At 47.7% G+C, this 14,744-nt stretch overlaps 1 protein-coding gene across 1 annotated transcript; it reads left to right on the top strand.

The window, feature by feature from the left end:
* Positions 1-471: 471 nt before the first annotated feature.
* LOC149469359 (uncharacterized) lies at positions 472-11,168 on the top strand. Its single transcript, XM_089669341.1, has 7 exons — positions 472-817; positions 934-1,028; positions 1,108-1,314; positions 1,404-1,631; positions 1,711-1,917; positions 2,028-2,169; positions 10,060-11,168. The coding sequence occupies exons 1-7, from the start codon at positions 733-735 to the stop codon at positions 10,968-10,970; spliced, it is 1,875 nt and encodes a 624-aa protein (XP_089525467.1). The 5' UTR covers positions 472-732; the 3' UTR covers positions 10,971-11,168.
* Positions 11,169-14,744: the final 3,576 nt, after the last annotated feature.

Here is a 14,744-nt window from a genome sequence, read left to right on the forward strand (position 1 = left end):
CCCATCCAAATGTCCACCCTACCAGAGTCTATATGTCCTATGACATCACACTGACCTCACAGCTCCTCCTCCCAATGTCCCTCCATCCAGAGTCAGAGAATCCTATGACATCACACTGACCTCACAGCTCCTCCTCCCCCCAATGTCCCTCCATTCAGAGTCAGAGAATCCTATGACATCACACTGACCTCACAGCTCCTCCTCTCGATGTCCCTTCATCTGACATTTTTCTGATGCTCTTAGGATGTGGGGGCCCCTTGGTATCCTCACATGTAAAGTGGGACTGTTGGTCCTGCGTTGTATGTAATGACATCAGAATGCTGCAACAAGCCTATACCCTGCGTAGTGTGGGGGTCCTGTGGGGGGAAATTATACCTCAGCCTGAAGTGGGGCTTTAATAAAATGGAGACCTGAATAGAGAGGTGAGGAGGATTCTGGGAATATCATTTGATGTGACTCTTTGTGTTCAGATGTAGAGTTTTCCTCCTGTGAAGTCTGGAGATCATATGACATCACATTGCCTCCACCTCCCTCCCTGATAGAAGAGAGAAAGAAGAAGAAGATTCTAGAAGTCACCAGAGAGATCACTGAGCTGCTGACAGGAGAGGTGAGCGGTGCCGGGAATTCTGGGACATTCTCCAGTAACAGACAAGGGATGTGTCTGGATGGTGACTGTATCATTGTGTGTGTCAGGTTCCTATAAGGTGTCAGGGTGTCACTGTCTATTTCTCCATGGAGGAGTGGGAGTATTTAGAAGGACACAAGGATCTCTACAAGGACGTCATGATGGACAATCAGCCGCCCCTCACATCACCGGGTAAGAGGAGACTTTATTGTAAAGGAGAGAGCAGTACGGAGGATCCACCTAGATCCCCCATCATCTGATAAACACATAGAAACAATGGATTCAGTCAGTGTGTGTGTTTCCTACAGATGGATCCAGTCATGGGAACCCACCAGAGAGATGTCCCCGTCCTCTGTATTCCCGGGATTCCACACAGGAAGGTCACACCATCCCTCATCATCAGGTAGATGATGACAATTATTGGTAGTTGTGATTTATACACAGCATGTTTGTTACAATGAATGTTTTATTATATCTTTCAGAGTGGAATCCTCGGGGATGATAATATTGATGTTAAAGAAGAGTATAAAGAGGAGGATGAGGAGTATGGAGTGATGGAGGAGTTTTCAGAAGGACACAAGGATATGATGGAGCCACCTAATACCAGGAACCCACCAGAGAGATGTCCCCGTCCTCTGTATTCCCGGGATTCCACACAGGAAGGTCACACCATCCCTCACCATCATCAGGTAGATGAGGAACAATCACTGATAGTATCATTAGGATCTGTACATTATCTGCATTGTTACCATTAATATCATTTTTATTATATATTCAGAGTGGAAACCTGAGAGATCCTAAAGTTGAGCTTAAAGAAGAGATAAAAGAGGAGGAGGGTGAGGATGGGGGGATGGAGGAGTCAGAGCTTCTAGAAGAACACAAAGATCTGTACCAGGACACCATGGTGGAGTCATCCAGCTACAGGAACCCACCAGAGAGATGTCCCCATCCACTGTATTCCCGGGATTCCACACAGGAAGGTCACACCATCCCTCACCACCATCAGGTAGATGATGACAATTATTGGTAGTTGTGATTTATACACAGCATGTTTGTTACAATGAATGTTTTATTATATCTTTCAGAGTGGAATCCTCGGGGATGATAATATTGATGTTAAAGAGGAGTATAAAGAGGAGGATGAGGAGTATGGAGTGATGGAGGAGTTTTCAGAAGGACACAAGGATATGATGGAGCCACCTAATACCAGGAACCCACCAGAGAGATGTCCCCATCCTCTGTATTCCCGGGATTCCACACAGGAAGGTCACACCATCCCTCACCATTACAAGGTTGGTGGGATGGAGTATCTAGAACATGGACTCATGAAGACAATGTTTGGAGTTCTTTTATGTGACCTTATATTTTACAGATGATATTCTCTCTCATTTCCTTGATTTAGAGTGGAGATCCAATCGATATCAAATTTGAGGTTAAAGCAGAAGAAGAAGAGGCGTATGTGAGGGATGATCAGCAGTCTATGGAGGAGGATGGAATAATGAGGCTAATTATAGAGGAGGACACTCCTACAGAGATCAGCACAGGTGGGTCATGAACACTAAATCCATTCCTCCACCCATACTGCTCACTGATTGGTCCAGAGTAGGGCGGGGACTGGGTGATATCAGCCTGTAATCCCCTGGTCACTTTCCTGAGCTGTGTTCCCCGTCCTGTATTCCTGGATTTCTCTCGGATAATCTTCCTTCTCTGTGCTGCAGACACAATTTATGTATCTAGACTGGATTTATGGAGGTTCTGAGGCTGAACTGGCAGCAAAATGTTCATTTTCACCATAGACATTACTTGACCTAGGCACCTGGGGTGTGTGCTTTTGGTATTCTGCCCCATGCCCGGGTCTAGTAAAATCTCTGATAGAACAAGTCTCCCAGGGCTACTTGTTCTTTTGTCTGCTGGCTGTGCCGGGTGGAGGGATATGTCTGTATAGTCTCAGACCCAAGTCACTGAGTGCAGTCTCAGGAGATGGGAGGCAGCGGTGTGGGATCTCTGCAACTTGTCTACAGTAAACATTTAAGCTTCCACTGATTGCTGAATTCCAATATTATGTCCCCTGCACTATATACTCTACGCTGTACATTACATACTCCTGACCCCTGCACTATATACTCTGTTGTACATTACATTCTCCTGACCCCTGCACTATATACTCTATGTTGTACATTACATACTCCTGACCCCTGCACTATATACTCTGCGCTGTACATTACATACTCCTGACCCCTGCACTTGATACTCTGATGTACGTTACATTCTCCTTACCCCTGCACTATATACTCCATGTTGTACATTACATACTCCTGACCCCTGCACTATATACTCTATTTTGTACATTACTTCTGAGAACATCTTAGTGACCTCTTCAGTAGTAGCGAGGTCAAAAGAGGAAAGTGTTGAGGGAGGTTTAGTATAAGGTATGCTAAGTGGGATGGATGTCTATGCAGTGGTGATGCCCCTACGAATTGTGTCAATCTTGTTTTTGAAATGATTTGCCATCTTGTGAGCAGTGAATGAGGTACTGGGTGGAGGTGGGGGTGGAGAAAGTAGAGAGTTAAAAGTAGAGAAGAGACGACAAGGACTAGATGACAAGGTATTGCTGAAAGTGACAAAGTAGGTTTGTTTGGCAGCATGGAGGGAAGAATTGTATGTGAAGAAAGCAGATTTATATCGGGTGAATGCTTGCTGGGATTTGGTTTTACACCACAATTGCTCCAGCGCATGACTATGTCTCCTAAGATTTTTGGTGTGGTCAGTCTGCCACGGATGTAATGGTCGGGGCCTGATGCTTCGTGTTGTTAGAGGAGCAAGTGAGTCTAATGTGGATGACAGTGAACTGTTGTAGACAGCAGTGGCCAGGTCAGGGCAGAACAGGGGAGAGATTCTGTCATAGAGTTGGTCAGTTGCAGAGTGGAAAGGAGCCGGGTTCAAGTTGTGAAGGTTTCTGTGGGTAATTGTTGGCTGCTTGGAGGGATAGGTGTTTGAAGACGAGGAGACCGTGAAGGTGATGAGATTGTGATCAGAGAGAGGAAAGGGGGTGTTTGTGAGGTTGTAGGGAGTGCAAAGATGGGAGAAAACAAGGTCTAATGTATTCCCATCAGAGTGAGTGGAGGACGGTATACATTGTGCTAATGCAAAAGATGAGGTTTGTTGAAGAGTTGGGGTGTAGCCGGGTTGTTGACATTAATAGGGATGATAAAATCTCTGAGAATGATAGTTTGTAGTTCAGAGGAAAGAAAGTAGGGTATCCAGGCGCAGAAATCATCAAAAAAGCGGGACACGGGTCCAGGAGGCCGATAGATCACTGCAATCCTCAGAGAAATTGGAGAAAACAGCCGGATGCAGTGAGTCTGGAAAGAAGAGAAGGATAGAGAGGGAGGGTTAGGGAGGACTTGAAAGGTGCTCAGTGAGGATAGAAGCAAACCAACCCCACCACCTTTCCGACCACTGGGTCTGGGTGAGTGGGTCCAGATGAGGCCTCCATAGAAAAGTGCCGCGGGAGAAGCAGAATCTGCTGCTTGGAGTCAGGTTTCTAATCGCTAGTAGGTTAAGGGAGTCGGAGACAAAAAGGTCATGGACAGAGGTGAGATTATTACAGAGTGGGCATTCCAGAGCGCACATGAAAAAGGGAGGGTGGTTTTTGGGAGCACGGGGGCAAATATTAAATTGAGGGGATTGCGGCTATTCCTGGATGAAAGACGGTGCCTGGTGTGGGGGTGAGATAGTGGAGGACCAGGGTTTGGGGATATATCCCCAGAGGTTAGGAGAAGGAGGGTGCCTGTTGTGGTGGTGAGATAGTGGAGGACCAGGGTTTGTGGAGATATCCCCAGAGGTTAGGAGAAGAAGGAGGGTGCCTGGTGTGGTGGTGAGATAGTGGAGGACCAGGGTTTGGGGAGATATCCTCAGAGATTAGGAGAAGGAGGATGCCTGGTGTGGGGGAGATATCCCCAGAGGTTAGGAGAAGGAGGGTGCCTGGTGTGGTGGTGAGATAGTGGAGGACCAGGGTTTGTGGAGATATCCCCAGAGCTTAGGAGAAGGAGGAGGGTGCCTGGTGTGGTGAGATAGTGGAGGACCAGGATTTGGGGAGATATCCCCAGAGATTAGGAGAAGGAGGAGGATGCCTGGTATGGGGGTGAGATAGTGGAGGACCAGGGTTTGGGAGATATCCTCAGAGGTTAGGAGAAGGAGGGTGCCTGGTGTGGGGGTGAGATAGTGGAGGACCAGGGTTTGGGAGATATCCCCAGAGGTTAGGAGAAGGAGGGTGCCTGGTGTGGTGGTGAGATAGTGGAGGACCAGGGTTTGGGAGATATCCCCAGAGGTTAGGAGAAGGAGGGTGCCTGGTGTGGTGGTGAGATAGTGGAGGACCAGGGTTTGGGGAGATATCCCCAGAGGTTAGGAGAAGGAGGGTGCCTGGTGTGGTGGTGAGATAGTGGAGGACCAAGGTTTGGGGAGATATCCCCAGAGATTAGGAGAAGAAGGAGGATGCCTGGTGTGGTGGTGAGATAGTGGAGGACCAGGGTTTGGGGAGATATCCCCAGAGGTTAGGAGAAGAAGGAGGATGCCTGGTGTGGGGGTGAGATAGTGGAGGACCAGGGTTTGCGGAGATATCCCCAGAGGTTAGGAGAAGAAGGAGGATGTCTGGTGTGGGGGTGAGATAGTGGAGGACCAGGGTTTGGGGAGATATCCCCAGAGGTTAGGAGAAGAAGGAGGATGCCTGGTGTGGGGGTGAGATAGTGGAGGACCAGAGTTTGGGGAGATATCCCCAGAGGTTAGGAGAAGGAGGGTGCCTGGTGTGGGGGTGAGATAGTGGTGGACCAGGGTTTGGGAGATATCCCCAGAGGTTAGGAGAAGAAGGAGGATGCCTGGTGTGGGGGAGAGATCCCCAGAGGTTAGGAGAAGGAGGTTGCCTGGTGTGGTGGTGAGATAGTGGAGGACCAGGGTTTGGGGAGATATCCACAGAGGTTAGGAGAAGAAGGAGGATGCCTGGTGTGGGGGAGAGATCCCCAGAGGTTAGGAGAAGGAGGGTGCCTGGTGTGGTGGTGAGATAGTGGAGGACCAGGGTTTGGGGAGATATCCCCAGAGGTTAGGAGAAGGAGGATGCATGGTGTGGTGGTGAGATAGTGGAGGACCAGGGTTTGGGGAGATATCCCCAGAGATTAGGAGAAGAAGGAGGGTGCCTGGTGTGGTGGTGAGATAGTGGAGGACCAGGGTTTGGGGAGTTATCTCCAGAGATTAGGAGAAGGAGGGTGCCTGGTGTGGTGGTGAGATAGTGGAGGACCAGGGTTTGGGGAGATATCCCCAGAGGTTAGGAGACGGAGGATGCCTGGTGTGGGGGTGAGATAGTGGAGGACCAGGGTTTGGGGAGATATCCCCAGAGGTTAGGAGAAGAAGGAGGATGCCTGGTGTGGGGGAGAGATCCCCAGAGGTTAGGAGAAGGAGGGTGCCTGGTGTGGTGGTGAGATAGTGGAGGACCAGGGTTTGGGGAGATATCCCCAGAGGTTAGGAGAAGAAGGAGGATGCCTGGTGTGGGGGAGAGATCCCCAGAGGTTAGGAGAAGGAGGGTGCCTGGTGTGGTGGTGAGATAGTGGAGGACCAGGGTTTGGGGAGATATCCCCAGAGGTTAGGAGAAGGAGGATGCCTGGTGTGGGGGTGAGATAGTGGAGGACCAGGGTTTGGGGAGATATCCCCAGAGGTTAGGAGAAGAAGGAGGGTGCCTGGTGTGGTGGTGAGATAGTGGAGGACCAGGGTTTGAGGAGATATCCCCAGAGATTAGGAGAAGAAGGAGGGTGCCTGGTGTGGTGGTGAGATAGTGGAGGACCAGGGTTTGGGGAGATATCCCAAGAGATTAGGAGAAGAAGGAGGATGCCTGGTGTGGGGGTGAGATAGTGGAGGACCAGAGTTTGGGGAGATATCCCCAGAGGTTAGGAGAAGGAGGGTGCCTGGTGTGGGGGTGAGATAGTGGTGGACCAGGGTTTGGGGAGATATCCCCAGAGGTTAGGAGAAGAAGGAGGATGCCTGGTGTGGGGGAGAGATCCCCAGAGGTTAGGAGAAGGAGGGTGCCTGGTGTGGTGGTGAGATAGTGGAGGACCAGGGTTTGGGGAGATATCCCCAGAGGTTAGGAGAAGAAGGAGGATGCCTGGTGTGGGGGAGAGATCCCCAGAGGTTAGGAGAAGGAGGGTGCCTGGTGTGGTGGTGAGATAGTGGAGGACCAGGGTTTGGGGAGATATCCCCAGAGGTTAGGAGAAGGAGGATGCCTGGTGTGGGGGTGAGATAGTGGAGGACCAGGGTTTGGGGAGATATCCCCAGAGGTTAGGAGAAGAAGGAGGGTGCCTGGTGTGGTGGTGAGATAGTGGAGGACCAGGGTTTGGGGAGATATCCCCAGAGATTAGGAGAAGAAGGAGGATGCCTGGTTTGGGGGTGAGATAGTGGAGGACCAGGGTTTGGGGAGATATCCCCAGAGGTTAGGAGAAGGAGGGTGCCTGGTGTGGGGGTTAGATAGTGGTGGACCAGGGTTTGGGGAGATATCCCCAGAGATTAGGAGAAGAAGGAGGGTGCCTGGTGTGGGGGTGAGATACTGGAGGACCAGGGTTTGGGGAGATATCCCCAGAGGTTAGGAGAAGAAGAAGGGTGAGGAAAGTAAGATGGGAGCGGGATGTACACGAGCGCACATGCCTTCCAGTCCTGGTGTTTGGGTCAGCAGGAGAGTGAAGTATCAGCAGGAGGTGATGAGAGCAGTAGTAGGGAGATGGTAGCAGTGAGGGGGAGATGTACAAGTTTTGGGGTGGAGCAGAGGGGTAAAGAAGTGAGATTTTGGGAACGCAGGAAAGTAATATGAAAAGGAGTAGAGGGGACATAATAAAAGGTACACGGAGTGGGACTTGCTGGGAAGGGGTTAATTTGGCCCCTGGGATGATCTGGAGGACCCCTCAGAATTCCAGGACCATACAATGACAGATCGCAGAAGCAGGATGGTTCTAAGTATGCTCATTTATTAGTAGCAAAAGAAGGATTTAAATACAATTATGGAGGGAGGATGTCTCTCCATCCAATCAGATTATTACAACCAATATCGATTCAACCAATCAGAACATCATTAGCTAAACGTATTTCATAACAGGATCTCATCCCAATAAGTATTATTATATAAAAATACTGTGTTGTGCAGAAATCAAAGTCCAATATCTGTAGCTGGCGTGATATGACACATTTCCGGCAGGTTGACATGACATATTAGAATTTGTATAAACAGTAGCCGAGTAAATACTCCGTATTGATTTCATCAACATTCTCTGTCTGTGAGATGTTAGTATGTTTCAGAATTATTGAAATAGATTTTAGACAGGTATAAGAGATTAACCCTTTCCCCCACAGGACTCAGACTTGTAGGAGATGTTTCCCGGGGTGTTTGCTCGCAGTCTGTCCAGCATGCAGGAGAGTTTCTTGTTGTATCTTCCTGCTGCTTGAGTTCTGCTTTAGTTCAACTGCTGTGTTCAACTGTGTCTCTGCACTCCATCAAAACAGCACTCATGCAAAAGCAGCACCCCATCTGGGACTATGCGCCCCATCTGTGACCACCCCCATGAGCTGATCCAAATTTATAAGGAGATGGCCAAATGAGCACTCATCTCCGCCCCAATTAGGAACTGATAAGAATCACATGAATGGGGGGGATGTTTCTCAAACACAGACCAGACACAGGCCACAGTCATTAAAAAGGGTGCAACAAGAGGTGAGAACTAATCAACACAAACAGACAAATATATATATATACACTATTTGTTCTGAAATTAAAAGGAGTCAATGTGCTGTTGTAGTTTAGAGTGGAGAGCAGATAGCAGCATTTACCTGTGAAAAGCAGGGAAGGTATGATTAGACTGCTGTGTTCAACTGCGTCTTAGCACTCCTTCAAAAACAACACTCACGCAAAAGCAGCACCACATTTGTGACTATGCCCCCCCAATCTGAGAAATACTCCTGACCCCTGCACTATATACTCTGCTGTGCATTACATACTCCTGACACCTGCACTATATACTATGTATTGTACATTACATACACCTGACCCCTGCACTATATACTCTATGTTGTACATTACATACTCCTGACCCCTGCACTATATACTCTATGTTGTACATTACATACTCCTGACCCCTGCACTATATACTCTGCTGTGCATTACATACTCCTGACACCTGCACTATATACTATGTATTGTACATTACATACACCTGACCCCTGCACTATATACTCTGTGTTGTACATTGCATACTCCTGACCCCTGCACTATATACTCTGCTGTGCATTACATACTCCTGACACCTGCACTATATACTATGTATTGTACATTACATACCCCTGACCCCTGCACTATATACTCTATGTTGTACATTACATACTCCTGACCCCTGCACTATATACTCTATGTTGTACATTACATACTCCTGACCCCTGCACTATATACTCTATATTGTACATTACATACTCCTGACCCCTGCACTATATACTCTATGTTGTACATTACATACTCCTGACCCCTGCACTATATACTCTATGTTGTACATTACATACTCCTGACCCCTGCACTATATACTCTATGTTGTACATTACATACTCCTGACCCCTGCACTATATACTCTATGTTGTACATTACATACTCCTGACCCTTGCACTATATACTCTATGTTGTACATTACATCCTCCTGACCCCTGCACTATATACTCTGTGTTGTACATTACATACTCCTGACCCTTGCACTATATACTCTATGTTGTACATTCCATAGTCCTGACTTCTGCTCCCCCCTCCCCCCACTGCAATATATACACATAATATGGATTCTCTTTTGTTCCCCCCATTTCCTACCAGATGGACATTTGATATCGGATGCTGTGATTGGAGCACAGACTTTTACATGGTGATAATAATGTGATAACATCCTCCAGCTTTGACCCTTAAACAGAAAGTGATAATGAGGGAGGAGCCAATACCCCAATGATGGTGGTCTTCAGGATCAGTCCAGTCTTCATCTTGGTTGTTCTCCCCCCATCCTCACTCTCTGACCTCTGGTGGGGCTCAGCCCCGCTGTTCTTCATGACTAAATCATGGAGTAAATAAGGAAGTGCAGTACTTCTTGTGTTGGGAAGATGGCGATGAGTGATAGAGGGGGTGGGGACCCTCGTCCTATAATCCCCTCATCACTGTCCCTCCTATAAAAGACAGTTCTGGTTGTTTCCTCACTCTCTGACTAAGGTCCATGAATAAAGAAATATCCTGGTAGGAGATCAGAGGAGCCATTTCCTTGTTCCCTTGATGGTGGAATTGTAAGCTCCTCAGAGACCAAGCTGCCTGATGTGGGCGGAGTCCTGGTTTGGGGGAACCAATCAGCTCCTGTCTAGTAATCCTCTTTGTCTTTGTATTTTAGTCCATGGCCGGGAGATGAGGAAAACCTCCGAGGATTGTCTCACTTTGTCTCCAGACTGGAAAGTAGAAGATGAGGACATCACACAGTATAGTCCAGGAGAAAACCCGGCTCCCTCCAATGTCCATTCGGCACCACCCAGTGTAGATGGACCATCGGATTCCTTGTATCCTGAGGAACCTCAGACTGTGCGGGACTGGGCCGGCCTTCCAACAGGGAAGAGCTTCTCCTGTCCTGAGTGCGGGAAATGTTATTCACAGAAGTCCCATCTTCACAGGCATCAGAGATCTCACACAGGGGAGAAGCCGTATTCTTGTCCTGAGTGCGGGAAATGTTTTTCACTGAAGTCCAGTCTTTGCAGCCATCAGAGATCTCACATGGGGGAGAAGCCTTATTCCTGTCCTGAGTGCGGGAAATGTTTTTCACAGAAGTCCAGTCTTTACAGACATCAGATATCTCACACGGGGGAGAAGCTGTATTCCTGTCCTCAGTGTGGGAAATGTTTTTCACAGAAATCCAATCTTTACACACATCAGAGATCTCACACAGGGGAGAAGCCGTATTCCTGTTCTGAGTGCGGGAAATGTTTTTCAGACAAGTCCAGTCTTCACACACATCAGAGATATCATACAGGGGAGAAGCCGTATTCCTGTCCTGAGTGTGGGAAATTTTATTCACAGAAGTCCCATCTTTACAGACATCAGAGATCTCACATGGGGGAGAAGCCGTATTCCTGTCATGAGTGTGGGAAATGTTTTTCACAGACGTTCAGTCTGCAAACACATCAAAGATCTCACACAGGGGAGAAGCCATATTCCTGTCCTGAGTGTGGGAAATGTTTTTCAGTGAAGTCCAGTCTTTGCAGACATCAGAGATCTCACACGGGGGAGAAGCCGTATTTCTGTCCTGAGTGAGGGAAATGTTCCTCACTGAAGTCCTGTCTTCCTGTACATCAGTGATTATAACGGGGTAGACAGATCAGACCGGGGTCAGTTCTTATTGGGGGTGGAATGGGGAAAGATGAGGGGAGGGCTATGGCAGATAAGAATGTTCCCATGTTGCAACCAGTGGAATTGGTACCATTTGTATTAAAGTAAAACAATTACAGAAAATCCATGTGAACAAGGTGTCGGTGAATGGACAAGGTGTCGGTGAATGGACAAGGTGGCGGTGAATGGACAAGGTGTCAGTGAATGAACAAGGTGTCAGTGAATGAAAGTGTTTGTTCCCCAATGCCAGAAGTGTGCCCAGCACAATAGGTGAGTTGGAAGGTTTGGTACATGAAGAGAACTAGGATTGAATTGGTATTGCTGAATCTTGGCTTCATTCCTCACATGACTGGGCCATTCATATTCCTGGCTAGGTTCTCTTTCAGAGAGACGGGGAAATAGGAAAGGTGGTGGTGTCTGTCTCTATGTGAGAAGTGATCTCAGAGCGAGTGTGAAAGAGGACCTAGTTGATGGAGAGTGTGATGAGGCTGAAGTATTATGGGTGGAACTGCACATGGGGGGCGGTACTACAAAGGTCATCATTGGAGTTTGTTATAGGCCTCCCAGTGTTAATGAGGTGGAGACTCAGCTCCTCCCACAGATGGAAAGGGCTGGGACAGTGATAATAATGGGGGATGGTAACGACCCGGAAAGTGACTGGAGTAATGGAACTGCCGGTGTAAACACAAAACAACCCCTCCTGCCATATATGGCCCAGAACTGATCCTCCCTATCCAGGAGAGGTGAAGATGAGTCCAGGACAGAAGTAGGACTCTCAAGTATTTGAAAGTGGGGATGTAGTTGGCCTCATGGAGTGTGTTGTACGAGCGAGGGAGATGAATGCCCAAATAATCCAGGTAGGAGGTGGGCCAAGGAAACCATCATTCTGTTTTACAGAGGCGAGCGCTGCATTGGAAAGGGAAATGTATGGAGTATAGAAAATAGGACTGGCAGGGAGGTGTTGGGTTGGACCAAAGTAAGTGAAAGATCATCAGCAAACAATCTGACTTTACCCAGTTCAGGACCGACCACCAAACTTATACTGCGGCAGGGCAGTCCCGCTTCACCAGATCACATACAGTACATGTACACGTGTGAGCCCACCGCCCTGACTGTGCTGTCATTCAGTACATCACAAGCTGATTATCAGGTCCAGGCCAATGAGAGCTGATCCCCTGGACCTGCTGATCCCCTGGACCTGCTGATCACCTGGACCTGCTGATCACCTGTACCGAATCAGAGATCATTCTGTGTCCATATTTATAAACACAGGAACTGGAAAGGTACACTAGTGAAGAGGAGCACAAATAATACAAAGTATTCCCACAAGCAGCTAAAAAAGGTGATCAACAATCAATAAACCAACTTAACAGTGAATTCAACTAAAACAACGCTGCCCACACCTAAACATACTCATATAAATGTGCATAAATGTCAATAAATAGAAATACAGCGCCGCGCTTTCCTTAATTGCTTTAAGTCCCCCCTATAATAGAAATACTTCTACAGGACGGACTCCCTGCACAAAATCATGTGTATATATATGGTTCATGCTCCCGCGGTGACCGGGGACGTGTGTGCATGCACCAACCTGCCGTTGCCATGATCCAGTTCCTGACCAATCATCATGTTCAGGCCAGTGATGTTCAGCCTGGATCTGATGATCGATCCCTGCCCTATCAGAGATCTTCCTGTACCTGTGTTTACATTACACAGGTACAGGAAATGATGAAATCTTCTCTCTGAGCACATTCCGTCCCATAGAGAGAAGAAAGCAGATCCACGCACTGCACACACAGTAAAATCACATTTAGGACACATTTAACCCCTTGATCGCCCCCAGTTAACCCCTTCACTGCCCTGTCACCAGTGTCATTAGTACAGTGTACAGATTTTTTGCTGATCACTGTATTAGTGTCTCCGGCAACTTGACATAGCGTTAGCGGCAATTAGCGTCCCTCCCAGATGGTGTCAGATTGTCTGTCACTACACCAGTCATCACATTTAACCCCTTGATTGCCAGGAAGACGCTCATATACAATAAACCTCTATTGCTAGTATAGTGTCTGAATGGATCAATATCTTTGATTAGATCAGCACTATACCAGCATTCACACACCTGCCAGCACCTGCATTTAGCCCCTATGCTTACCCCCCTTCTCCCCCAGCAAGTGCAGTGTCAGTAGGTCACTGTCACTTGATACATTGCACACAAAACCGCAGTGTTCGCAAAATCAAAAAGTCCTTGACAGCCAGATGCTCTTTTTCCCGTGAGTCGCACTAGGTACCTATACATTTAGTGGCCAAAATGTCCAATAAAAGGTACACTAGTGAAGAGGCCTCCAGGATTCTGAGCATGTCAGGTGAGAGCGAAGGGGAAGACTCACTGATACAATCAGCCTTAGAATACAAACCTGCAGACAGCAGCAGCACCCTGACAGATCACTCAGACGATGGAGAAGAGGTCCCTGCTAAGGTCAGGTGTACCCGACCCCATTCCCAGGTTCCTGAGGTGGTACAACCTCTGCATGCAGCAGAGTGCCAGTACTAGTGCCGCACTACCTTTTGGTGAACTGGCGAGCACCAGCGGCCTAGTACATCCTGGTCTTATACATAGCAGCACTGCAGTATCACTTGGTGACATGGTGAGTCCCATAAGTGCAGTACAAGCTGGTGCGGTGGTGAGTACAAGTAGTGTCCCGCAGCCACCAAGAATTCGCACACAGGCTCATAGAGCCCCTAGTATCCTTCTGGATGTGCTTGCAAATCCCAATTGACAGCCCACAAATTCTGCAGCTCCCGTACTTCCCCCATTCACTCCCCAACCCGGAATTCAGGTGGAAACAGCCAATTTAAATACTCCCCTTGATTTTTTGGAGCGGTTTTTCATGGAAGATCTGTATGCATTAATTGTGGATTAAATCAATGTATAAATCAGTTTATCGCCACCAACCCAAGTTCAAACCTTACCAGACTATTTGCATGGAAACCTAATACGTTTTCCAAATTTAAGGTTTTTTTGGGCCTAACCCTCAACATGAGTATTACTAAGAAAAATGAATTGCAGTTGTATCGGTCCGCAGACCCGATTCACCATCTGCCGTGTTCTCTGCTGCCATGGCCAGGCATAGATATGAGAAGATATTGCATTTTATGCACTTCAACGACATCTCGGGGTGACCCTGAATTTTACTGACTCCACAAAATTAGGCCCTTCATAAATCACCTCAACCAAAAATGTGCAGATGTCTATACTCCCCAGCAAAAAATCTGCGTTGATGCGTCCCTCATTAATTTTTATGGCCACCTTGCATTCAAACAATTTTTCCCCAGCAAGCGTGCCAGATATGGGGTCAGGGTTGGTGCTATCCTGGTATTTCTGGGCCTCCGAAACTGTGATAGGTAGTGAGGAAGTGAAATGAGGAAGTTATGCACTTTAAGGCTTTCAAAGTGGTCATTGGATTTCAGGCTCCTGTATGTGGCTAGGCTCCCAAAAAGTCTCACACATGTGGTACCCCCATACTCGGTAGAGGTAGCAGAATGTATTTTGGGGTGTAATTCCACATATACCCATGGCTTGTGCAAGCAATATGTCATTTAAGTGACAATTTTGTGTAAGAGAAAAAAAAGGAAAAAAAAAAATCTTTCATGGACTCAACATGCCTCTCAGCAGATAGCTTAGGGTGTCTTCTTTCCGAA

This window comes from Staurois parvus, unplaced genomic scaffold (genome assembly GCF_062004578.1).
Source record: "Staurois parvus isolate SC_StPar_1 unplaced genomic scaffold, SC_StPar_1.0 ptg000073l, whole genome shotgun sequence".
Lineage (NCBI taxonomy): Eukaryota > Metazoa > Chordata > Amphibia > Anura > Ranidae > Staurois > Staurois parvus.